Source organism: Typopeltis vanoorti, chromosome 2 (assembly GCF_054136105.1).
Source record: "Typopeltis vanoorti isolate ZY-2024b chromosome 2, IOZ_Tvanoo_1.0, whole genome shotgun sequence".
NCBI lineage: Eukaryota > Metazoa > Arthropoda > Arachnida > Uropygi > Thelyphonidae > Typopeltis > Typopeltis vanoorti.
In genome coordinates, this window is record NC_143550.1 from 59,770,775 (window position 1) to 59,798,759 (window position 27,985).

At 33.4% G+C, this 27,985-nt stretch overlaps 1 protein-coding gene across 1 annotated transcript in view; it reads left to right on the top strand.

Annotated features, from left to right (window-relative positions):
- LOC150109068 (TGF-beta-activated kinase 1 and MAP3K7-binding protein 1-like) overlaps positions 1-27,985 on the top strand; it is a 133,076-nt gene that overhangs the window by 40,929 nt on the left and 64,162 nt on the right. The window contains exons 3-4 of the mRNA XM_090405299.1: positions 1,484-1,721; positions 12,029-12,167. Coding sequence (XP_090261425.1) covers positions 1,484-1,721; positions 12,029-12,167 — 377 coding nt within the window. The remainder of the gene's footprint in view (positions 1-1,483; positions 1,722-12,028; positions 12,168-27,985) is intronic.

A 27,985-nucleotide genomic window follows, 5' to 3' on the forward strand; every position in this document is an offset into this window, starting at 1 on the left:
CACAGGAGTTTATTTTCAACATGAATGCTGTTCTGACATTTGGGGTGGTGCCTCTATGATTTCTCTAAAAATACATGACTTAATTCAGAAGAGAGCACTTAGATTAATGACTAGTCTCTCACTAATTCACTCCATTCATTTTCATACAGACCTTCAGTTTCTGTTGTTTTTATTTGCTACAAATATTTCCATGGATACTGTTCATCAAAATTTGCATCAATAATTCTCTTACTCTTTTCTAAATTTGTTAAAATGTGCAACAGCCATTCAACATACTTGCACAGTTCAACTCCAAACTCACATTAAAAAAATTGTCTTCATTTATTCCTTCTGCTGCTGTTTTTTGGAACATTCTTCCTTTATGTGTATTTCCTGAGGGCTACAGGTCTTCAAATCCAATGTTAAAATTTCTTTTTACTGCTCACATTTCTACCCATCTACATACCAACATACTATAAGTTGAACAACCTCTTGTAGATGGGATTACTATAAAACCCCTAAAAAGACTAATTTAAGATACTTATTTATGTGATCTGCAGATATTGTGTTTTGGACATATCACATTTGTAATTGCTTCAGCATGCAAAACATATCTTTCTGTTTAGATACTGTTTTCACTTGAACAATATTGATTCTCTAAAATTCCCAGATGCACCCATCTACATAATCCTGTTACTTTTGACAAGTTATCCCAAACTTCCTTAAAAATTCTAGACTCGTCTGTAGACAGTGCAAGAACAATCAGATTTATTAATGCTTCTTTTCCTATTAACTCATTCCACTTGTTATCATGCAGATACTAATTGCTCAAGGTTCTTTTACAGATAATTCCATGGACAATAAATTTATTTGAATTCGAATTTATAATTTTGCCATTCTCTATAAAACATGATAAAACTTGAGTACAATCGGTTGCCATCTCTTTTCTGCCTATCTTCAATCTTATCATCTTGTTGACAGAGATCTGCTTACATTTTTGCTATCTGTACTCTATGAAACAAGCATATTCCATCAGTATTTCTCAAAACATGTAATCTGGAGGTGTAGACTGGAGGAGCAAGTTGCAAGGGCACGTGGCAAGTTGGAAATGGAATTTATATTGTTACTAAGGGATAACTACCTGAAACAGCATGTAATGGAAGGGACCAGGGATAAAGTCTTTGGAACATGTAATTTCCAGGTTTGTTTCTTTAGAGAATCCAGAACATTTTTAAGCCATTTGAGGTTTCTAACAAGCAGGAGTATTCTTGCAACAGGCAATGAAAATTATCTATCACCTACACATTAGAAATTTTCTCTTATTTATCTCTAGTTTTTGATCTACCTACAGAACCTGTATATCAGGCTTGTTTACACTCTCAATCTTTCTTGGACAGATTGCTATAAAATTTAGAAGATTATATTTTGAATAATTTTTCTGTGTAATTTTTATGAGGTAAAAAATAGTCATCTTTATTTATTTATTTTTCTCTTTTTTTAACAGAGTAGATAATGATACATATTTTTATGCACTGTTTGATGGTCACAATGGAAGCTGGGTTTCCAGGTTTGCTGCACAGAGGATGCCTGCAGAAATCTTGCTTGATCAGCTGAATGATAAAGAAACTCATGAAGAAATTGAAGCAGTTCTTTTGCAAGCATTTCATGCAGTTGAAGAAGAATTTTTTGAAACTGTTGATGACTTGTTGGCTGAGAAAGCAAAATTACAGTTACAGCTTCAGGTAAGCAGAAAACAATAGAGATTAAAAACTGCCAAAAATAGTTGTCTATGCTAACAATTGGAAATATATTAGCATTTAACCAAAAACGTTGCATGACAGTTTTGTTAGTTACTAAATCGATTTGCTAATTTCCATAATATTTAACTTATTTAATATTTAGATATGCAGTAGTGCAGAGCATTTAGAAAAAAGTTAAAGTAATAAAATATAAATAAAAAATGCCGGCCTGTTTTGCTGAGTGGTTAGCATATCTGCCCTCCAGCCAAAAGGCTGTGGGTTCAAATCCGCTGTGGGCATGGATGTTTGTCTGTGAAAATACTAGTAGTGGTGGTGGTCAGCGGTAGATAGCGTTGGTGCAGATGATGAAGGTAGTTGCAGTTGGTGGAGTGATGGAGACGGAGAGTTGTAGAGTAGGTACCCTCCCTCAATGAGTCTTGGATTCCCTGGAGGTGTTATGTAATAGCAAAAAAAAATTTAAATATCAGGATTTTTACCCATTCTTTTGAATGTTGTAATGATGAATAGCTTTAAAAAATAATAATGGTAACAATAATAATACAGTGACCTTTCCCACTTATAACAATTCGCTTATTATAACAAACTACCACAAATTGTCCTAGTCAAATCCTTATAAGCATGCTATTTTAAAGAAGTTCACTATAGTGAACTTCTTTAGAAAAAAAAAAGGCCTTATAGTGACACAAGAATAATTATTTTCATGATTTTTGTCAGAGCTCGACGAATTATGCACAATGCTACTTGCCATGCAAAATATATACTTGACCAAGATCCCCATGTTTTATTTATTTATTTATATTTTATTACCATTATTATTTTAATGATATATACCACTAAGTCAGTAGGAATCCCATAAAGTGATTAGCAGCGCTGTATCTTTGGTTTAGGTAAGCATACTGAAAAGAGACTGAGAAAAATTGTGAAAGAAGAAGTTGTCAAAGTCAGATTTTTACCTTATCACAAATAGTTCAGAAATCATGAGAATATGAAAATCACTGTACTTAAATTTTGTATTTCTGGAAAAGGTGTATGTCAACATGCCCATGGAAAAGCTTTTCAAAACACTACAGTCATATAGGGTAAATGGAACATTATAAAGAGCAATACAATCTATGTTTAAGTTATAAGTCAGCAGTTAAAATTGAAGGAAATACAGGAAGTTGGTTTGATGTGAAATCAGGTGTAAGACAAGGATGCACATTATCTCTACTCTTATTCATCTATATAGATCACATTATGAAAGAAAGTGGCATTAAACCTGATATTAGAGTTGGAGATATCAAACTTAGCTTTTAGCTATATACAGATGATGTTGTATATAGCTAAAACTGTTATACTCTTATAAACACATCCAGTGCAAATTTTTAGGATTTTCTAACTAAATTGAATAACAGCTGTAACAAATTTGGCATGAAAATTAGCAATAAAAGACCAAAACTCTGAAAATAGGCAGGAACATAGAAAACTTCAGCAGCATTCCAAATGGAGTATCTAAGAACAAGTAAAATATTTCAGCTATTTGTGTACAGTTTTTAGTGAAGATGGCAAGTTAAATCTGGAAATAAACAACAGAATAATCCAAGCTCAAGTATGGAGCCAGTTGAATAAATTTATATGGAATAAGAGAGAAATTGCCAAAATACTAAATTAGCAATAGACAAGACAGTGTTCAAACCAGTTTTAAGTTATGGATCTGAGAGTTGGGTTAGAAATAAAACACTTGATCGAAGAAGATTAGAGACCATAGATATGAGAGTTGTAAGAAAAATTAGGGGAGTGAACAGATGGCATTAATGGCAGAATTATATTAAAAATGAAGACATTAGGAAGGATCTTGACATTGTTTGCATTCAAGAATATGTGAGCAAGGCTAATCTAAGGTGGTTTGATCACTTAAAACAGAATGGGAGAGGAAAGGTTAGCAAAACAGGTGTTTGATGCCAAGATGGCAGGAAAGAGACCCAGAGGAAGACCAAGGTCTAGACAGATTGATTCAGTCAGAAGTGTCTTAGAAGAATGAAATGTTAGATGCAGTAATATTGGAGGGCTGACAAGTAATAGACAAATTTGGAGGAAATTTGTTGGTAGGAGGCTATTAATAATTTAAACTTAATCATGTAGTACTGTCATTGCAGCCTAAACAACCCTTGAGGATACATATCAGGAAATTGATGGTGATAAAAAATATTCTATTTTGTCTAATCTACATCTACTAGCAACATTTGAGTGGCAAGTGTATTCATTGAGCCCTGTTTTCGATCAAGTAAATGCATTAAATGCTAATATTGCTTTCGATATTGTTGTGTCCCATTTCCTTTAAATCATATATTTTATGTGTTTCCTTAAAGCCTTGCCTATGTGAGGCAAGTGGTTTCTCTGGGTCACAAAGGAATAGCCCCAGGGTCGAGCCAAAACCTATGTAACGGACCCTTCGTTACCAACTTCTCGTTTAGTCCTAGAAAATTTATTTATTGAAGCTGCGCCACTTAGGACTATTAGATTAATTAGAATGTTAATTGAGATGTTGGTAAGAAGTGAACAAAGATAACACGAGATATGCAATCGTGACCGTATATTATTTTCTATAAATCTCCACCCAGATTCGTAACTAATTTTACAAGTGTGCATCAAATTCCATAAAGATTCAAAATAGGTTAAAGAATAGCAAGGTTTATTTAGCAAAATGTACATACTACTAATAATACGAAATAAAAGGTTTCATTCAAACCTAGTTAAAGAATATATCAATTCTGATAACTCCAACACTTTCCACAGAAAAGCACATTAAATTTTTATCAACCTTAACTATTATACACAAAGCATAAATCTCACACCATAATCTTCAATTTTTTTGGAATTTCAGTTAACAATCACTCCTTGGGTCAAATCCTCTTTAACATATTTTAGACATATTCAATATTCAAACTCGTATTATACTTATTCCACTCATAATCTTCTACACAATAACTCTCTTGCCTATAGTCCTTTCTAAGAAATCTCTCTGAGTCCTTCATTTTTAAGTTTAAATAATACTAATTCCATGGAATACACACAAGATCAAATAACAAATTATCTACTTATCTATTCACAATGGTTCTGTTCCTTTGTTGCACTAAACTCCTTCTTCACTGCCTTGTTTCTATAGCACGGTTTAGGCTTCCGATCATCGATATGCTAACGTGATCTTCTATTTGATCTCTTTTGTTACAGCTTTCCGGACACGTACTTTCTTAGACGTTCCATGCGGCATAGCCTGCTGCAGTATCTCGGGATTAGACTTCCCGCCGAAAACCGTCCAATCGCATGCCAGCGATGGACCTCGCACCACAGAGCTCCGATCGACGTGAGGTGAAAACTAAGAAACAAGAGGGGGGGGGTTTCTAACCCTTTTATGCTTCCTCCCTAACGGCCATCGGCGTAACTTTGGCCATTCACATGGCACGTTGAATTTGCCGTCACGTGTGTCTGACCTCATACTGTCCGATTCTCTCCCGCCACTTCTAGTTACGTTCTGCGAGCACGAGACCGCTTGGGGCAGCTGTCTGCTTTGCCCCTCGAGCTTACATTTACACAGATTATGTTGGTCTGGCCTTGCATGTTATTTCACAATAAAGGTTATTTTACACTTCAGGTAATGTTAATCTTAACTCAGTATTAAATTATACCATTAATATTGCACCCTTTTCCTACATATTCCCTTTTTTATATCAAGTAAGTAACATCTCATTATTCTACAATTCTTTCTTTTCTTTTCTTATTAATGCATTCATAACTACTCATATCTAGATAACAGGCATAATCTTATGTTTCTTATTGGGTGTTTGCTCTGTTAGACACTGATAAGATAAATTTCAATATTCTAACTTATCAGGGTATAACAATATATCATCTTGAACTTTGCTCAAGAATATTTCCATTATGGCTTCTAGCTCTTTCTCTTATTTTATTTGTCTGTTTTTAAACTTTACACCTGCACTGAACTAATAACCGAAATAATCCTCACTGGAATGAGAGCCTTCATTTCCTACTCCACTGCCCCCCCCCAACCTGTAACAAAGCTCTAGTTCTCAAAAAAATGTGCCTCTGCCATCCGTGATAAAAATGCAGCTTATGTTTCAATGACTTAAATTAAAAACTCCAACTTCTCATTCAGCTTCACAACAACCAGAAACATGTGTAAAAAAGTTATTAATAATTCCAAAGCAGACTTTATAAGAATGAAATGCAATAAATTTGCCTCCCTCTTACTCAACTGGCAGTCAGCCTTCTGGTCCCTTGCTAAGGCTGTTGGAGCATAACTTCTGCCCTTCCATGTTGCTACTTTTCTTTCATCCTGATGGCACTATGGTAACCTCATCCAAGGAAAAGGCAGACCTCTTAGGATCAGATTTTTCCTTCAACTGCTGCCTGGACGACCAAAGCAGATCTACACAAACTATCCACCACTGAACAAAAAATGCCTCCTCTGAACTTTCATCACAAGGACATCCGAAAAATCCTCATTAATCTTAATACTAATAAAACTCCTGGTCCAGATGGTATTCCTCCTTCATTTGTGCTCAAGACTTGTGCTCCAGAATTGACACTGATCCTCTATCATCTATATAAACTTTCATTCTGCAGGCATCTACCCTATAGCATGGAAGCAAACCCACATTCAGCCTCTACCAAAAGGGAGACTAAAAGTCAGCTAATTATCATCTCATTGCTCTCACCTCCGTACTTTCAGAATGATGGAAAAGGTTATCAACAACCAGCTTCTTCATTACCTGGAGACTCATCAGTTAATTAGCAATCACCAATATGGATTCCATCATTTTCGTTCTACAGCTGACCTAGCTAATCTCATCCACCTTTGGACTCAGGTCATGGAAAGATTTAGAGAAACTCGTGTTATCGCTCTCGATATTTCTAAGGCATTTGATTGTGTCTGGCACCAAGGCCTCCTGAACAAGCTGCCATTATGGCCCTCCTTTCTACACTCTGTGATTGGATTGCCAGCTTCCTCACTGGTCATTCATTGTGTGTCATGGTGCATGGTTTCCTCTAATCAGATTTCCCCATCAATGCTGGAGTGCGTCCAGGTTCTGTGCTATCACCCACACTCTTCCTCCTTTACATCAATGACCTCCTTTCTTTGACTTCAAATCCTGTTCACAGTTTCGCTATTCAACAGTACTCTTACTATCAGTCAGTCGTGGTTAACTTTAACTTTAAGGACACACACACACACACACACAGGTTCTATATTTTTATAAGAAGTGCTTTGGTAAGTCGAAATCAGGCATGTTATTAACAAACAAAACAGTTTATTCATACTAAGACATGGTAATTGCAACATAAAAGAAAAGGATTTCACACAAATCAATTTTTATCTGATTCTTATCAATTCTGCTATGCTAACAATGCAACATATGTGTCTGGTTCTCAAATTAATTAAATCAGCACTTCTAGCCTATAGCTTAAAGACGAAGACAAATTTATACGATCACATATACGTCAGACACATGGTTAGTTTCACACACATTTCAACTCCATTCAACTTAGACCTTTAACAGAATTATGCTTAAATATGCATCACATTCAATCTCTCCTTCAAAATTAATTCTTAACCCTTAACAATAACCTTTTAACATTAACAAATGCTCATCACTCTGCAGATAACTATTTCACAATAATTCAGAAGTGCGGTTTTCGGACTTCACAACTTTACGTTATACTAACAACTACATAATCAACAGTTCCTGCTCTAAGGTTCACAATCCATAACAGTTCTACATTAATCTTACTTGAAGCCTGTCTCAGCCAGTTCAGCATTCAAGATCCTAGAGATCACGAATGTAATCTTCTTTCGCGTTAGAACCACAAACAGACACTACTCCACGGCAACATTGATACAGCATTCTCGGAGATCACTTAAGGAACTTCGCGATTGGACTTCTCGAATAGGCCGACACTGCCATTAAAAATCTCCTATCATCGCTGAAATACTGCTAGTGGGATATCCTTCCTCCATCCTTGGAATGGCTGGACCCAGGAACCTCTTTGATGCAACACCAGAACAAGTCAGGAACAGAGAGAGAGAGAGCGAACCAGAGCCTGAGCCAGGAGCATAGCACCTGTTTCCTTTTTATTCTACCTTCACGACCTTGGGACTTCTTCAGATCTAGTTCCCCAGATGTTCTACCAGGGGTTCCTTCCCCTTACGAAATCGCTGATTCATTGCGGGAAAACCCCGTAACTCCCTGACCTTCGCACCTGACGATAGCCTCAGGTTCACATTTCTAATCCTGTCTGGGATTAAGTTATTTGACCACCAATATTGTACAACGTGATAGTTTGTACAATATTGGCAGTCAAATAACTTAGCAATTCTTTCTAATAATTTACTAGATTACATAATACACTAAAGAAAAAATGTTAATTAAACTACAAGTATTTTGTATTGACTTTCTTTTTCAAGTAAAATTGGTATATAATGATTTTGTACAAAATTCCTTCTATACAAGATTTTACACTTAAATTATGGATTTCAGGTCTAGTTTTATTTCCAACTCCCTGGAAATAAAAACTCTCAAAAGTAAAACAGTGAATGAGATGATGTTTTCAAATGAAACAAAAAAAAAAAGTGTTAATTGTGCAAAGAAAGTAAGGCAATACATTATGAATGTATTTAGAAAGAGGCTGAAAATTCACCTGCCACTTGTCTGATAACTTGCATGTGGTGAGTGGATTTCTAGAGCCCTGGTCATGGTCATCTTATATACTCCTTCCTTTTGAAGGATGATGACATGCCTATGTATGATTGTGTAATGTCAGACTAACCATCATTCATATTTTAATCTATTGCCCTCATTTTACCAATAAGTGCAGTCATTATTTTCGTCACTTTCATAATTTGATGCTGAGCCCTATACACTCAAGCAGATTTTTAACACTCATTGAGTGTCACCCTGGGTTTTTAAATGTTTACAGAGCATCAGTGATTACCATATTATATAAATTATATATGCAGTGCAAGTTCAGACAAATCAACTTGTGGCAATTTGTATAACTAACAATTTCGAGTGGAAAGCAGGTACACATTCAAATTTTCAAATTGCTCACAAAGGGGTCATGTGGTAGCACTCAACAGGATACAAGGCAAATGGCTGCACTAAGCAAATTATGTTTGAAGGAAGCTCTTTTCATGAAGGATTAAAGTTGCAAACTTGAATGTCTTGAAACGTCTCAGAGACATCATCTGGATGATTTCATGTGGGGAGAGCCTGGACTTAGCTCCATTGGATTTTTGATTGTTTCCTCAAGTGAATATCATCTCAAGTGACATTGACAAATATGCTCAAGTAGAGATGAGAAAATGTTTTGGAGAAAAACTTGAGTTTTAGTTCAGTTGTTTTCAGAAACTTGTTTTGCAGCAGAGAGAATATATTGAAAGGGAGTAAGGTTATGCTCAAAGATAATATATAAAAAGAAAGTATAGACTTCACTTCTTTTGCTTTTTTTTTTTCTATTTCATTGATGTATTTTCTTTTGTGTAGGTGCAGTTATTGTAAATTAAGGCATTATTTTTGAAAAATATGATAAACTGCCATCAATTATGAGAAATAATCCTGATAGCAGGCTGATTTAAGAATTAGTTTTTTCTTTTCTTGTAAACAGTATTTAAATAAAGAACAATTATTTTAGTTATTAAATTGAATTCTGCAGTTTAACAGATGGTGGCATGCCTGACATAATGGTTTGTGTGTAAAATATAAATCGTGCACTCTCCAACCAAGCTATGGTTCGAATTTCTCCATCTGCTATATGGATTCTTGTAATTGTCCTTTGGCAGCAGTTGAATTTCATCACCCAGTGTGAGGCAACTGCGCTATTTATTGGAGGCATGATATGGCTTAAAAAAAAGTTCCATGTTTGGTCTCCAGAGCAGTGTTTCTGGGTTATGTAAAATTATATTATATATTGTATTTTTAAAATAAAATTTAAAAAATACAATATATATATATATAATTAATAAAAATAGGAGAAAAAATTCTTAGCTCATATTTAGTACTATTGTACTATAAATTTACAACCTTTTGTAGGGTGGGAGTTACATAAAAAAAAGGATTTTAATTTTCTAATTATTTTAACATAAAAAAAAAATGATAGGCAAAATATGTAAATAAGTTTGCTTCAATAAATGCTGTTTTTTTTTTTTTTTTTTTTTCCATAGCACAGCTTAGCTTAGATGTTGCTGTTTTAAATTATGGCCATAAATAATGAGTTAGTGATTGTTATTTATTTTCAGTAATTATATTATTAAGAATATTTTAATATCAATATTCCAGTGGTATTAATATAATGTTCTGATTTCCAGTTAAGATTAGATTTCTTTTCTTGGACTAACTTTCACATTTAGCTTATCCTGGCATAAACATATTAATCCATAACTTCTTTAGCCTCCAATGGACTTGGCTTTTTTTGTTTTTTTCCCCTCTATAACATTACTTCTCTCCTAACATTTATTAATCTTTTAGATGGTGCACCCCAAACTTCCTTAAGAGTTCTTGATTAAGGAAGATTTTGAAGACACACAAATGGAAGAGGCATTCCACCTAACAGGTAGTCTCTCTCTCACAGACTTCCTCTAGTCACTTTCACATAGGCACTGTTCCTGAACATTGCTCCAACAAACTAGCTGTCACCATTCCTCAGCTTTCCTCTAATAATGAGGATAATGATGATGAGAATATGAATTTTTATTTTCTTATCATTATCATCATCACCATTCCTCATTCCATCTACCTCTGTTCTTTGAAAGAGCCCTATATCAGTTTTTCTCCAGTGAATGCAACAACCCCCAGCTTTTCAAGAAATTTGTTCATGGATTCCTTATTTCTCCTTAACTACTTGGCACTGGTGATTTATGGGTTTTGTGATCTGTTGTATGTGGGGATATATGGGTTGATATGTGTGTATATATATTTGTCTGTGTGTGTGTGTGTGTGTATGTTTATAAATCAGACATAAGCACATTTATTTCTAATTATACATATCAGTCCACATTTTCAAGCAAGTTTAATGCAATGTAGGTTAACCATTGTAATTCTGTTGAAGAAATGGTCATTGAAAAGCAATATAATAATGCACCAAATAATAGTGTAGAGACAAAGAATAGTGGTGACCAACCATCCTCTCATGTATGTTGGTACTGTGAATGAAAAATGAGAAGCAAGGAGAAAGTGGGAAACACATACAAAAAGAATCTGCTCCAGAGTACAGCAGTAGCAGAAATGAATGAGTAGGAAGAGAAGCTTGTTCTGTGAGTTTGTTGGACTGTGAAGGAGTGTTGGGTTGCAGATGTATATGTTTCACTGGATTTGGTACAGTGGTAGAGGAATTATTGATGCTAGTTATGAACATTTGTCATGGAAATATTTATAGCAGATGCATACAATAGAAACTAAACACCTGTGCAAATGCAGTGGAGTGAGTGGGTAAGCAGCAAGTCATTAATCTGTCTGATTATTCTTTTCTATATTGAATTGTGGTTTGTACCTGGGTCTCTATACTTTCATCCACAGTCTTTCTTCCATACATAAATGGCATGTTCTGCTGATGATAGTACACTCCACTCTTCCCTCTCATTCAACAAACCTTGTTGTGCTCAGTCATTTGAAGCCTCAAGATCCTCCATAATAAATTCCTTAAACTCCGATCTCCTCCCTATTCTTCAATAGGGTGAAGTTAACATTGTGAACTTCAATGCTTCTAAAACACAATCCTATAATTTCCCACAAGAAAGCTCATGTCACTCAGATAATAAAATGATCAGATTTTCCTTCTTCAGAATACTACTCACACATTTTCAATAATTCATAATTCTGCTAAATTGTCTCTTGAGAGGATTGATTTTCCTCCACATTTTTCAAAAACTGTAAGAACAAGAGCAGCTGCTGGGTAACATCTGTTTACCACCCACTTTCAAACCTCTTCCTCTTTCATTTCATTTACCTCTGTTCTTTGGAACACTCTCTCTTCCCCAACAGCTACAACTGTAAACTATATAAAAGTCATATCAATAAATTTCTCCTCTTACCCACACTAGGCTGATATGCTATAGGTCTCATAATCTTTTGTTTGTAAATCATATATATATATATTGGCAGTATTAATTTCATAATTATGAATACTACAAGCCATAGGAATGTAAACTTCATAATTATATAATTTTAATTTAATTTAATATATAATTTATGCAATTTTCTTAAAAAAAAACTTCAGACTTTTTTTTTTTTTTTAAGGAAATAAGTACTCGTGAAGCTTACCAGAAGTATCCTGAAGATGTTAATCGGCTACATGCAATTCTGACTGAGATATCTAGTGGAACTACAGTTGTAATGGCTCTCATATACAACAATAAACTTTATGTTGCTAATGTTGGTATGTTCATAATTTTTTTCTTGTAGAAATTATAATTATTTTAACATTAATATTTCATAATTTCAAAATTAAATTGTTTTATGTATTTTATATAGCACAATGCATTATACAATATCCAGCAGTCTCAGGACTAGAGATAGGTCATAAAACTGGAATAATCTGTGATGATTTAAAATATAAAAATATCAAAGACAGAACTATTATTGTACTTCCTCCTTAATGGAACCCTAACTATTTACCATATTTTTCTTTAAAAACATTCACTGGAGATGTAGGTATAGCATTCACTTGTAGCTCATTCCACACACTCACCACCACATGCCGTGAGAAGAACCTGGACCTCATGTTTCCTAATCACACCCTTACTTATTTTCCAAGAATGATCCCGAGTCCCCACCCACATGCCATGAGTTGTAAAATTCCACTTGAGCCTACAATGCAAGATTCTCTTACCAACTTATGTTTTTATCATATATGTCCCCCTTGTTGATCTGTTATTTATAATTTGACAAGCATATTCCATCACAGTTCTATTGGCCAGATGTAATTTTGCTACCTAACCTCTGCTCTTTTCAGTTGTTTTGTTTCCTCGGAACCCAGGTGACCATATATGAGCCAGTAGTCAATATGTGATCTTATTAGTCTTATGCATTGGAACAATAACTTCCTTATTCCTACAACAGTGCAGTTATGCAGTGTGCTGACTTCACAACTTTAGCAGTGTGGTCCTAAGTTTAACTTTGCTTTTCATTGCTCCCAGGTCTGTAGTTTTTATTCATTGGCCATATCTTGCAGTGTGTACAGTCCAAAATACATAACCTTCCTCTTAGCAACATTGCAATGACATTCACTGTCATTTGCCCATAGAATCAGTTTTTTTTTTTTTTTTTCAAAATGTATGGTACCTCCATACATCGCTCTGTAATACCAGTTACTTTAGCTCATTCAACTACTCTCCCATCCATGGCACAGGCCTATTTTGCATACCCATTCCTTTGAGTTTATAACGACGATCAATGTAGAACCCTGTCAAAGGACTTGGCAAATTTGAAAAGTATTGTAACATATGCATTTCCCTTATCTAACTACAGTCATTGAATTATAAAATATGAATAGATTGAATGGAATAGAACCTTTAACATGCTGGTTCTCTATAGAGGATTGCTTTTGTCGTCTGACAAAACTAGTCTCACCATTGTGTGGATCATCCCTCCTATACTATCATTCTCTCTCTCTCATAACAATGTCAGTCTCCTATCTTAAAATGTTTGTCTTAAGTTCTTATACAGCTGTCCTGTTGTATCTAGTTTTTCTTTATACCTGTATTCATTTTTTCACCGAACAACAGTTTCTTCAAGCAGCTAACACTAAATCTATTTAAATGTTATCCATCATGCAAGTTACTGGCCTTTGCTAAGTGGTTAGTGATGTGCTCTCTTACCAATAAACTGCAGGCTTGAATACTGCCATGGATATGGATGTTTGTGATTGTCTTTAAGTGGGAGATGAATTTCATTACTTAATGTGAGACCACTCCCTCACTTATTGGAGGATCTTGAATGACTTGAAAAAAGTCTCCTTGGTTGTTTTCTAAGGCTGGTTTTCTGGATTACATAAAAAGTAAATTTTAAAAAATATAAAACTAATAAAATTAGTAAAAAAAATCCTGCCTACCTATGGTGCTAATTTACTATGGGTTTACAACTTTTCTTATGGGAGTCATAAAAAGTACAAATCCCTTTTTTATAGAGGCATTAATATGGTATATAACCAAATATTTGAAATTTGCAGATTATTTTTAGTGTAACTGATAATTTAGAAAGGTAGAATAATAATAGATTTTAAAGGAAATACAAGTGCGTGCTAGAGTGGTATAGTATGGTAGGTATAAGGGTGATGCATATATATATCCAGTTTAAAAAAAAAAAATTGAATTTGAGTTCAAGGAGAGTGCTGAAGCACTACTACATCATCCTAACTTGAACTGGAATAACTTTATTTCCATATGAAAAATTTGGAAAGTCTGATCCTTATTAATTGTAAACAGTGTTTTAAATTGTATATATGTGAAGTGGCTTGAACGTTTTATGTTTAATCTTGAGGGCAGGATTTCTGGATTATATTTTTTAAAAAAAAATTCAATGAAAAAAAAAGTAGAAATAATAAAACACCTTAACTGCACCCATTGTACAAATATGCTATAAGAGAGTGACATTAAAACTACAAACCATTTCTCTTGCACAGTCTGTGCATTGAATTATTAGCAATTATATCTTCTCCATTTCAGGTAACTGATGTCATACTGCCTTGGCAAAAGGCTCATGATCTTGACTCTTGTTCTATTTTTGTCTAATTTAGCAAGTCTTTCATATATTCTCTCAGTGAGGAAAGAAATTTAAAAAAAATTGTTTAAAAATTCAACTATTAAGTGACTGCCAAGAAACAAAACAGATGGAACTAAAGGCCTGTATTTATTATTTTTCAGTAGCAGTTGCAACACAGTGTTATTGATCCATTAATTTCACATTTTATCATTAATAAAATATAATAGGAGGGCTTATAGAAAGAGATTTACTTTTATTTATATAGAGGATATTATCATAATATTAATCCTACCAGCTGCGCCATTGTTTAAATATAGAATTTTTATTTGATCTCTTTTTCTAACAATTATTTTTAAAAATTCCGAGTGTACCTATATATGCGCAAGGGTTCACTTTGATTGGTGCAATGACCTCCTTTTTTTACTATTGCTTTCAGAATCCAAATAATCACTGACTCAAGACCAAAATACAAAATAAACACATTTAATGAAACACAAACAATATATATACACTTCAAACAAATTTTTACATAACTATAACTAACTACAAAATTAATTGGATCCAAGGCCTTTTAAAAATAAACTTACACTTAAGATTAGACTAAACACTTTGTTTTCACAATGACAAAATGTTCATAGCCAGTTTCTTTCGGTCAAGACCCTTTTCTGAAGATATATGACTTTATTCTTTATTTTCACAGGATCCTTTCTCATCACTCATGTAGCACACATTAATTCTTCCTAACTCAATTCTGTCTCTTTTTAGTAGAAATAATAGTTAGATCCTGCGTCCTTAAGACAGATGAAACTTCCTAATCAGAGTTTTATCGAACATTCCTTTAGAACATAAATAGCAATTTCTTCTTTTATTCACTAATGCTTATTGACAGTCTTAACTCTTCAACTTTAAAAAATTCACAGTTTTACGATTCCCTTTTCGGAATATACTATTAATCTTCCAATTAGCGTTTCCTCGAATATTCCTTTTAAAACATCTATAGCAATATTTTCTTTTATTTATCAATACTTATTCCACTTTGAAACTTCATAGTTCCACGATTCCTTTTTCAGAATATACTATTGATTTTCCTCTGACTGTCACATAAAAAAAACTCAAATTCCTCTGAATCTAAATGTCTGCCGGCCTGTGTTCTAATTTTCTCTCCAAACACTCTTCTTGTTTACACCCATTGCTTCGATACCGAATGCTTTTTGTCAGCTGTCAATCACACATCAACGCATGCTCACCTTCTCAGCGAGCATGCACACTCCATGAAAGTGGCAAGCGAGAAACTAAGCATAATGCCTGACACAGTGTCTCCGTTAGCGACAAGAGAATGTCTTCCTAAAACACAAAACTTAAATTACAATAAATTTGTTTAAAGTAACACAACTATTCAAATTCGGTAAGTACATAAAATTTTTAAATGCTTTACATATCACTTTGACAAAATAATTTCAATAACGGGCAAATCACAAGTGCCGACAATGTGTGTTAAGAAACTAAAACTAATAAATATTCTAATATTTATTAGTTTTAGTTTAATATTATAATAACCAATATGTAATATTATAATATAATAATAACTAATACGGAAAAATATTCAGAATTATAAATTATGATTATTTTTACATCAGTTTCATCTTTCTCTGAAAAAAATTTTTTTTTTTTTTAAATTTTAAATATTTAACTTATATCTAAGAAAACTTTTAATGCTTATTCCTAGATCTTAAAAAATAACGTGATTCCTGCTCATCATTATTTTCACTCTCGGAATCACATCATCATCATCATCAAATTCCTGCTATGTACCCTCAAGGGGTGTACAGGATATGATAGTACTACATGAAAAAAATTACATCATCACTAACTTCCTATCTACAATTTTCCTCCAAATCAGTCTGTTACTTGTCAAGACTCCAACGTTATCAGATCTTATATTTCTATCGTCTAAGGCACTTTGTACCGTATCAATCCACCTATATCTTGGTCTTCCTCTGGGTCGTTTTGCTGCCAACCTGGCAGAGAACACTTGTTTTGCTAATCTTTCCTCGCCCATTCTATTTAGGTGACCATATCACCTGAGATTAGCTCTGCTAACGCATTCCTGGATGCTGACAATGTCAAGTTCTTTCCTAATATCCTCGTTTTTAATATGATATTGCCATTGATGTCATCTGTTCACGCCTATAATCTTTCTCAGGACTCTCATATCTGTGGTTTCTAGTCTTTGGTCAAGTGTTTTACTTCTGACCCAGCTCTCAGATCCAAAACCGGTTTGAACACTGTCTTGTATACAGCTAATTTAGTGTTCCAACTAATTTCTCTCTTATTCAATATGAATTTATTCAATTGACTTCCCACCATACCAGCTTTGCTGATTCTGTTGTCTATTTCTATATTTAATTTACCATCTTCAGTAAAAATCATGCCTAAATAGCTGAAATGTTTTACTTGTTCCACAGGTTCTCCATTCACAACACAGTTGACATTTTCAATGATTCTGCCTATTTTCATTGTCTTTGTCTTTTTATTGCTGACCTTCATACCATATCTATTACAACAGCTATTCAATTTAGTCAGAGAATCTTGCAGACTTGTAGCAGATTTATTTAGAAGTATAACATCATCCGCATAAAGCAAAGAGCTGACATTAACATCTCCAATTTTGATATCATGTTTAATACCACTTTCCTTCATAATGTGATCCATATAGATAATGAATAACAGAGGGGATAATGTACATCCTTGTCTCACACCAGATTTAACATTAAACCATCTTCCTGTACTTCCTTCAATTCTAACTGCTGACTTACAACTCAAATAAAAACAAAGTATTGCTTGATATAATGCCCCATTGACACCATATAACTGTAGCGTATTGAATAGCTTCTCTCTTGGCACCTTGTCATATGCCTTTTCCAAATCGACAAAACTTAAATACAGATCTCTGTTATATTCCCATGCTTTCTCGACTATTTGTTGTAAAGTGAAGATCTGATCCTGACAGCCTCTATTTGGCCTGAATCCAGCTTGTTCTTCGCCAAGCTTTTCTTCCACAATTCTTCTCAACCGTTCCTCAAGTATACTTGCATAGATCTTGCCAGGAACACTCAGTAGGGAAATACCTCTGTAATTCTCACATGCAGTTTTATTTCCCTTTTTATATATGGATACTATGAGAGCTCTACTCCAGTCATCGGGAATTTGTCCCTCTGTCCAGGCCTTCTGAACTATGCAGTGCAGCCGCTGTAAGACTCTCACACCACCATACTTCAGCATTTCTGGTCGAATATCATCTACTCCTGCTGCCTTTCCACATTTCAAGCCTTTGATGGCTTTTTCTACTTCAAGTAGGAATCACTAGTTTCAGAATCATCTGATGCTAGAGATAATTCTGAATTTCTTCTTCCAATTTATTATATTTACAAATCTCATTTCTATACTTCTCAAATATTTTATTATAACTACTTGAATTATGCTCTAAATCTGCAGAATCATCACTATCAGAATCAAATTCTACAGGTGTCTGAGATTCTTATTCTTATTAACTAAATTAGAGGTATTTTCACATTCCTCTGGTTTACTTAAGTCTATATTAACTAACCTATGATATTCTGCTATAATTTCATCAATGTTAGAGTCAGTTTGATTATTGTCACTCTTACATTGTACATTATCTGAATTATGTGCCTTGGGATTTCTAAAATTTCCTGCAGTTTAGTTTTACCCAAATTTCTTAATTTTCTCCCTTGTTGTGTATTTGAAATATGAGGTTTAAAACTATTCCCTTTCCTATTATTTGATTGTGAATGAGATGCACACTTAGTATCAGGAAAACAACTCTCATCCTTCAATATTTTATTCATATTATCTCCTAATATAACTAAATTTCTACTCTCTAAAAATAGTTTTTTTAACCTATCAGCAAAATCTGCAGAATCATCACTATCAGAATCAAATTCTACAGGTGTCTGAGATTCTTATTCTTATTAACTAAATTAGAGGTATTTTCACATTCCTCTGGTTTACTTAAGTCTATATTAACTAACCTATGATATTCTGCTATAATTTCATCAATGTTAGAGTCAGTTTGATTATTGTCACTCTTACATTGTACATTATCTGAATTATGTGCCTTGGGATTTCTAAAATTTCCTGCAGTTTAGTTTTACCCAAATTTCTTAATTTTCTCCCTTGTTGTGTATTTGAAATATGAGGTTTAAAACTATTCCCTTTCCTATTATTTGATTGTGAATGAGATGCACACTTAGTATCAGGAAAACAACTCTCATCCTTCAATATTTTATTCATATTATCTCCTAATATAACTAAATTTCTACTCTCTAAAAATAGTTTTTTTAACCTATCAGAGTGTAATTTTACTAGGATTTTTGACATTTTGAATCCTAAAATTCACAGGAGAAAATTTCTCTAAAATTCTATATGGACCTAAAGCTTTCCTCTTCGTAATTTCCCAATGCTTTTTATACTAGATTTATCATCTAACAATACTAAATCTCCTGGTGAAAATGACTTATATATTTTCTAAAATGATTTATATACTGCCTAGTTTTCTGAGAACTTAATTTACTTATTTCATGTACTAATCTGTGAGTAGTGGAAAATTTATCTACTACTGTTTCCAGATACTCATTTATATCCTTGTATCCTGTATTAGGAATGACTGAAACAAGTTCATTAGGAAAGATTGGATCAAAGCTATATAAAGCAAAAGATGGTTTTTCTTTCTTAGCAGAATAAAAAGTAGATCTGCATGCAAATAATGTTTGAGAAATATATGTATCCCAATCATTCATTTTAGTATTTGCGAGATTGGAAAGTATTCGCTTTATATTTTTATTCAGCCTTTCACACATACCGTTACACTGTGGGTGGTAAGGTGTAGTAAAAATCTTCCTAACATTAAGTAATTTACATAATTGTAACAACAGTTCAGATATGAAATTTGCTCCTTGATCTGAAAGTAAGGTCTGAAGAGTTCCATATCTACAAATTGTCATATTCAAAAACTTCCTTGCAATAGTCTTTGCAGTTTGATCCTTCATTGACACTGCTTCAGGAAATCTAGTTAGCATATCTATGGCTACTAGAATGTACCTATTGCCTTTTTTAGTAATTGGCAGTGGACCTACTACGTCAATAGCAACAGCCTGAAAAGGTCTAGTTGGAATTGGAAATGGTTGTAATGGAGCTTTTCCTCTAAAAAGGGATCTTATTTGGCACTTTTGGCATGATTTGACATATGTGAGTATGTCACTCTTCATACCTTTCCAGATATAACGATCCTTTATTCTTTCCCAAGTTCTAGAAAATCCTTGGTATCCTGCCAAGTCGGAATCATGGAAAGTGTACATAATCCGAGGAATCGTTTGAGTTGGTGCCAATATTTTCACTTTCAACCTTCTTCCATTTGTCTAGAAAAGAGTAACCCATCTTTATCTAAATATAAGTTTTTCAGGTTTAAAAATGTATCCAGTTGAGTTTCACCCTTCAATACTGCTTCATAAATAGTTTTAAGTACAGGATCATCTTTCTGAGCTTGGACAATCTTATCCTTTTCCCAAATTTGTGAACTAGGTTCCTTATTCTTTAGGGTCTCAATATTAAACACTTGATCATTATCATTAACATGTTTAAAAACTTCAGGAGACTGCTCTAATTTTCCATTGTCATCTGATGTCCTGTCTAAACGCATTCTAGTCCACACAAGGACACTGTATTATCAACAAAATTACATGCAAAAGAATGACGTTTCAGAAAATCAATTCCAAATATTACTTGTACATTTGGATTAGATGATTCTGGAAGAACTATTAATGGATGACAAACTTTCATTGGAAAACAAGGAATTGAGGTAAAAGCATTTATTTGCTTATCAGCTGAAATTTCTGATTCAAATATACCCTTTAATTTAATTGGACAACTTAAAACTGAAATGTCATTTGGAATTATAGATTTAATTCTGTTAAACAAACCATAAGAAATTAGTGAAATATATGCACCTGTGTCAAGCAAGATTTCACAAGGCACATCTTCAATAAATCCTTGTAGAACTGTCAAAGGATTATCTCCATTAGCATAAGAATACATCAAACTCTCTTTTAGGGTTGGAGCTGTCTATGTCTTTACCCATGTCCAATGAGTAGTTTGACATTTCTGTCCTTGCCAGTATAATATTGGAATAATAATTATTCTCTGATTTCTTATCTTGAAAACAAGATTTATCCCTAACATAATAGTCTTTAGCAAAATGACCTGGTTTACTGCATCTAAAGCATCTTGGAACATATCTCCTTTGAGATGTTTTATTCCTGTCAGCACCATTAGATTTACAAGAGAAAGATTGATTATCTGTAGTATTATTGGATATTGTTAAATCTGATAACATCTTAAACAGAAGTTCCTGTCCTTATACTATTGGTCTTTGTTGTCTTTCTATTTCTTCACTAAGAAATGTTTTCAGTTCCTCTAATTTTTCCAAATCATGTAATTGTACCTTGAAATCAGATTCTGGAACATTTTCTGTTAGATTTACAGAAATTTCCTTAGACTTTCCTTCTCTCACTTTATCTGTAGCCACAATGCTAGGAGAATGAGTGTCATTATACTGAAAAAAAGTTCACATGTTTATTGTTTGAGGAATGAAATATATCTCTAAGTCTCTCTCTTCCTTTTCCTTAACAAGTTCAAAACGCTGTTCAAGATTTTTAACCTTTTTCTTGTATGCTGTTTCTTTCAAATTATCTTTAAGACCATGCCTAAATTGATTAAACAGCAACTATTCTAAAGAGGATTTCTCTTCAGATGAAACAGTAAATTTATGAGCAATGCTCCAAAGTCTATGATAATATTCTGAAACAGACTATTACTTTGAATGCACTGATGAATTTTCCAAATGTTAAGCCCTAATTCTCTTACACCTGAAAATTCTGATGTTAGCAAACTTTTAAATGTTGCATAACTGTCAGTGTCTCTCAGTAAAGGAGATGTGTTTAAAAATGTTTTGGCTTTGCCCAATAATTTATTACGAAGCATAATCAACAAATGAAAATCTGACCATTTTCCTAAATCTAATTTTTTCTGCATATTTAAAAAATGTTTCTACACTTTTACTACTGTCACCTGAGAATGAAGGTATTACAAAAGTTGGATTAACAAACTTAAAAAATTCCTCATCTTTAACTAAAGAAATTTCCCTACTAGAATTACTATCTCCTGTAGCCATTTTACTTGAGTCAAGCTTTACTTTCTGGATTCTAAAAATAAGTTAAGTCACAACCAATCCTGTCAGCTGCGCCATTGTTTAAATATAGGATTTTTATTTGATCTCGTTTTCTAACAATTATTTTTTTAATTCGGAGTGTACCTATATATGCACAAGGGTTCGTTCCAATTGGTGCAGTGATCTCCTTTTTTTACTATTTCTTTCAGAATCCAAATAATCACTGACTCAAGACCAAAATACAAAATAAACACATTTAATAAAACACAAACAATATACATACACTTCAAACAAATTTTTACATAACTATAACTAACTACAGAATTAATTGGATCCAAGGCCTTTTAAAAATAGACTTACACTTAAGACTAGACTAAACACTTTGTTTTCACAATGACAAAATGTTCATAGCCAGTTTCTTTCTCTGTCAAGGCCCTTTTCCGAAGATATATGACTTTATTCTTCATTTTCACAGGATCCTTTCTCATCACTCATGTAGCACACATTAATTCTTCCTAACTCAATTCTCTTTTTAGTAGAAATAATAGTTAGATCTGGCATCCTTGATCATTTCCAATGAATTACTAACATCTTTCCCTTGCAGTTTCTTAAGCCACAGCACTGTTCCAAGCTGGCTCCTGAGCCTATCTTAATCATCAGCTTGGTAGTTCCATTTACAACCCTTCATAATTTAAAATTCCACATGCTCAGACACTTCCCAAGTTAAGATTGCATGATCACTCTCCACATTTGGAGAAAAGTGGTTACTTTAATTATGGACAAATTCTCAGCTGCTGTCACCAGATCCAGTATTCTCTCACCCAGGATACTTTCCATCATATGCTGTTTTAGGTAATTATCTCTCAATAGCTGCATAAGTTCCATTTCCTTTCTCCAGTGCTATTCTCTTTCAGTGTTTCTATAGTTGAAATCTCCCCATAGTGATTGTCATGTGCTCATTGAGTTAATGTGATGATGCATGTTATCCATATCCCTATAGCAGCAACCAACCATATATTTTGGCCTTTAGGCATTTTATCTTGCACAAAAATGCTTCAAGTTTACTGTCTCTCTCTCAACTCTTTATCTGCTTGCCGAATTTCAGGTTTCACTGGTTACAGTATCCCTGACATTCCATACCTGTGGCATTATCATCGTCTCTTAACTAAGTTGCACTAATGCTATAATTTTTGATCAGTTTAACTCCCCTACTGGCTGAGGTGGATGAAATAGCCAGACCCTAGCTTTTTTCATGGATCAAAGCTTCATCGGCATTCTACCTTTAATCATGCCATTACCTTCCTCTGCTGTTAATCCCATTACGGCTATTCTAGAGCCATTAGTGGATTAACTGTTGGTGAGTGACCTTTGTGTCACCTTGTTGGATCCTATTTCGTCTTAACCTATACTTTGGATCCGTCAATTTGTCACTAATGTTCTTAAACAAAAAATTAAGTTGCTAGTTGATTTCTAATCCAAATATAGAGAAAATTTGTATTTAATGACTGCGCCACTCTATATCTAAATTAGTCCAAGAATTAAAGTAAAACCAACTCTCAACTATTTCCCTTTTATGAGTTGTTATTATGTATACAGGCCAAGTTTATTTAACTTATTTAATTCACCCGCTTTGGTTCGATTATTTTATGAACGGTGCAGTAAAAGAGATTCAGGCAAAGTACAACTTTAGATTAACAAAACAAACATTTAATATAGGCTTACAAATTATACACTTTAGTTTAACTTACTGAATAAGGTATTACAAACATTTTGGCTCATCTGATAATATAGTCATATAACTTCAGGCAATGGTTAATCTGTTGTCTGAAATACAGCCTTCACAAAATTCAATTAACTATTTGATAAAGTTCAATGTCATAAAGTTCCTTAGTAACCAATTACATTAATATCTCATAGTTACTTAAGTTTCAAATACAATATAAGGGCGGAAACGCTTCTTCAGTATACACTCTTAGATCCACACTCCAGCTATCTCTGCAAAAGTTACTGTTAATGTAGGGATATTTTAGGAAGAAACACACACATGTCTCCGCATAGGAATAACAAAGTTGGTTAATTCTTACTGGTAAAGTTTCTTGTTCATCTACTTATATACGGACACCTTTTATAACTGTATTCACTTAAAACAATTAACAGCACTCATTAAAAACAAATGCTCTTAGTAATAACTGAATAAATTAATAGTCGCAATTCACATAGTTAAAGGTTCTTGCTTGGAGCAAAACGCTTGTACTATCTTTGACATCACTTGACCAATTCAGTATTCTACTAATAACTCATGAACTAAAGTAACACGCAGTAATTCTTTAACTTGAAATTTTTATGCACAGTTGCCTATTCTTCCAGCATTTAATTAATCTTTTAGGCACTATATCTCTTAGCACAGCTATCGTTTAAATTTAACCTTGCTGCCTCTACGTATTCTCTTAGTTACTCCGTGCTATTCTTCAAGTTTCTGTGTGTTCCTGAAAGGTCGGTCCTGAATCAAAATCCCAACAAAATTATCGCTAGTTATCCAGTTGCTACTTTGCTATCTTCCGTTGCTTTATTTGTTGTTCTGCAACTTACTAGCTAACTTGCTCCTCGACTAGTAGACTTTAGCGAGCTTCTTGACTGACTCGCCGACTCGCTATTATCTCACTTTGATTCCCCCGAATGAATCGTTTTTCTCTGTTCTTCACTTATATATATCCCTTCTTCCCACTGAAATTATTCTCGTGCTCTACTTCTACTAAAATCCTTTCCAGCCATTCAATACCAATCTGCCACACTGTTCTAAACTCGCGCTAGCTATCTTACATATGTCTCCATGACAACCAAAACAAAATATAATAAAACTGAGGCATTGCATAACGTTATACCTCTACATACAGGAACAAATAAGGAATATTTACATTTCAATTAATACGCAATTAAAATGTTGAATACAAATTCTTATAATATAACATAGCAATAAATAAAATAAACTTAATAATATTTTAATACAGTCTTTTCACTATTATTATATATCTTTGATTAATTAATTAATTATTAATAGAACTTAAAGGTAGTTACATGAATATTAATTTATAAACAAGTGATTTACATTAAATAATAATTACAAGTCTAGCTTATGTGATGGAAGATCATGTTGGATTCTTAATCAAATATTAATTACTCAAATCTCTATATATTCAGAATCCAACAACCTGTCTTTACGTCTATTGTGTTACTTGGAATTTCCTTTACTGTCTTAAGATATTTGACCTTTTTTGCTTCTAAAATGATTTATTATGTCTCTTCCCAAAAATCGATACGTATTTCACATGTGCGAAAATAATGAATCCTGAAATGACTACCGATCAGCCTTTGCAATGAATCTATTTAGTGATAGTAAATTTATATTTATTCTTCAAATCAGTGCACTGGAAGAGTTGCACTGATTGTTCTTTCACTTTATTTATAATATAGAAACACTTTTTTTCGCAATTGTATTTTCAAATGTTTGCTTTGAAAATATTATGTCAAGTATATATATTTTTAAATAATATTTATTGAAATAAATACGATCTTTTGCTTTCTTTTCTAGCAAAACACCATTATATGGATCATCACATTTCAGTTTTAGAAACGATTTTTTTTGTTTTGTCTTTATGAACAGCAAATGTTAAATTGCATTACTCTATTTCCGATTGTGAATCTTTTTGGAATCAAAAATTTATATCCAGTGATATTTTAGCAGTGATTCTTCACCTTCGTCTTTTTCTTTTCTTTTTTTTTTTGTATTATGCATATTATGATAATATCCAGTACATATCCTCATAGATATGTTGAAAATATAATATGAAAGATATCATATACGGAATGATTCAAAATTTTTGCTCATTCTGAGATTTTGTTTAATGCTTACCCCCACCCCTCCTTATCCTCTCCTGGAACTCAATTGCATAACTACTCTAAATTTCTACAGGTTTGAAAGCTTTTCTAGATAGTATTCAAAAACTATTACTTCATTTTACCATTTTGACAAAAGAAATACGGCAATAAGATTGTTGTACCATGAAGCTTCTAATTTTGTACTATTTCTTTGCAATCTAAAATCAGCTGTTCTACTGTTTGCTGAAATTATTTGAAATTTTAGAAATAACATGCTATATTTTCACCATGCAAAATTGTTTATATGCATACCACACAAAAGAAAGTTCAGTAGTATTATTTTTGTTTGTTTTTCTTAAAAAAATCTAAATATTACTTCTGCTGCTGCTGCTGCTTGCTATTGCTGAAATAATCTACGTCTTAGAAATACTTGATACTATCCTCTTAGCTGGAGGAAAAGCTAAAGGCTTATTGCTCTCATTGCTATTGAGAAAGAAAAGAGAGAAAACTAAAGTGCTTCAAGCTGTAGTGCAGAATACATCAAAAATGTCTTGTTTCCTTTTCAATTGTTGTTTAGCAGATATCCTAACTGAAATACTGACATTTTTTTACATGCTGATACATTATTTATGCCAAAATAATTTCTTAATTTATAATGATGTTTCACTTTTATTATCGAAAAATTATAAATTATTTGATGCAATTATCTTGAAAAAGAGGATTTGAATTATATTAAAAGAAAAACTGCATATGCATTTCATAATCTTCTTTTTTTTGGAGGGGGGGTATAGACCTAATCAATCTGCAGATATTTCAGAGAATTTATTTTATAAATCATTCACAAGATAACTGTTACAAACATAAATCACTTGGGGGAACCTGCCCATTCATTTTAGTGTAAAATAGTAGCAAAGGTTTAGCTACTTCAACAGTGCAACATATCTAAACTAGAAGAAAATGTCGTTATGTCTGCTGATTTCTCTATTCGTTATAATGTAATCAATTTCCAGATTTTTGCCCTCTTGCATACCCCATGTTATATGCAGTGATTTCTTCTTTGTACTACACGAAAAAAAAATCAGATAACAGAAGAAAAATATGTAGCATTTTCTTTTTCATTGACTAAATATACAACGTTCTTTCTTTGTGTTTTGTTTTGAAAAGAAAGTGCAGATGATTTTTTTCTTACTATTTTTGCCATTATAACATCTGATATAATTATGATTTGGTTCTGCAACAAAGCACAGTGCAAGGCCATCACTCAGTTTGCTGGAGGCTTGAAAAAACATATTTAGTCTCATCTATGATTTCCCTACATATAGTAATAACGTGGTACTGATACCAAAGTCTTGCGGTTGGTGATATGAAAAAAGTTTGCACAGAGAAAGCATGAGATATTCCCATGGTTATCCCTATTTTTATTTTATTCCTTCGAAAATGTACTATAAGACACTTCAAAGGAATAATATGTCATTCTGTGTGCTATAAAAACAACTTAAAATTTTGTCTTCAAGAGGAACTGGAAAGAGTATTCCAGTTCCTCTTATATTTAATTCCTTCGAAAATATACTATTAGACATTTTGAAATTTTTTTGGGGTATTTAAGGGCCAAAGCTGTATAACTGAGAGGAGACCTCCGCATAGCCTTTAAAGGAATGCGGAGAACCGACCAGTGCTTCTTACTTAATGTCCAATCCTCACCTTCTTGTGGTGCACCCTGTTTGGTATCTACCTGGATACTGAACAAACGAGGATGGGCTGGCAATTTGGGATTTAGGTAACCAAATTGTATTCTTGGCTTAAACCAATATAGAAAATGATGGTACAACATGACAAAATTTCATGCCGGCTGGGGCATCGTCCGGTTAAACAAGGCCCCTGTTGTTTTCGCCAGGGAAACAGGGCGAACAGCAAAAAGTCAGCTACTGGAACAAATCCGAAAGCACACCCCAACTCAACATCACCAGAGTTAAAGATCGGTACTATCAACATAAGAAGCCTGAATGACAAAGAAATGGAGCTAGCTGAAGAATTAGATAAGTACCAGATCGGCATAATAGGGGTAACTGAAACAAAAAAGACAAAAACTGGTGAGATCTTTCTGAGCAATAAATACAAAATGTTATATTCAGGAAATGACAATCAAGGAAAAGAAGGAGTAGCCATAGTATTCAACACTAAATACAAGGCTAATCTTCTTGAATGGTAGACAGTCTCAAGTAGAGTGATGGGCAAATATCACAATGGGGAATTGGACAATGAGACTTATTTGTGCCTATGGTCCCACAGAAGGTTCTACTAAGGTAGAAATGGAGGAATTTTTTGATGCTTTAGAAAAAGCAACTGACACAATGAAAAAGGAAAAGTTGGTC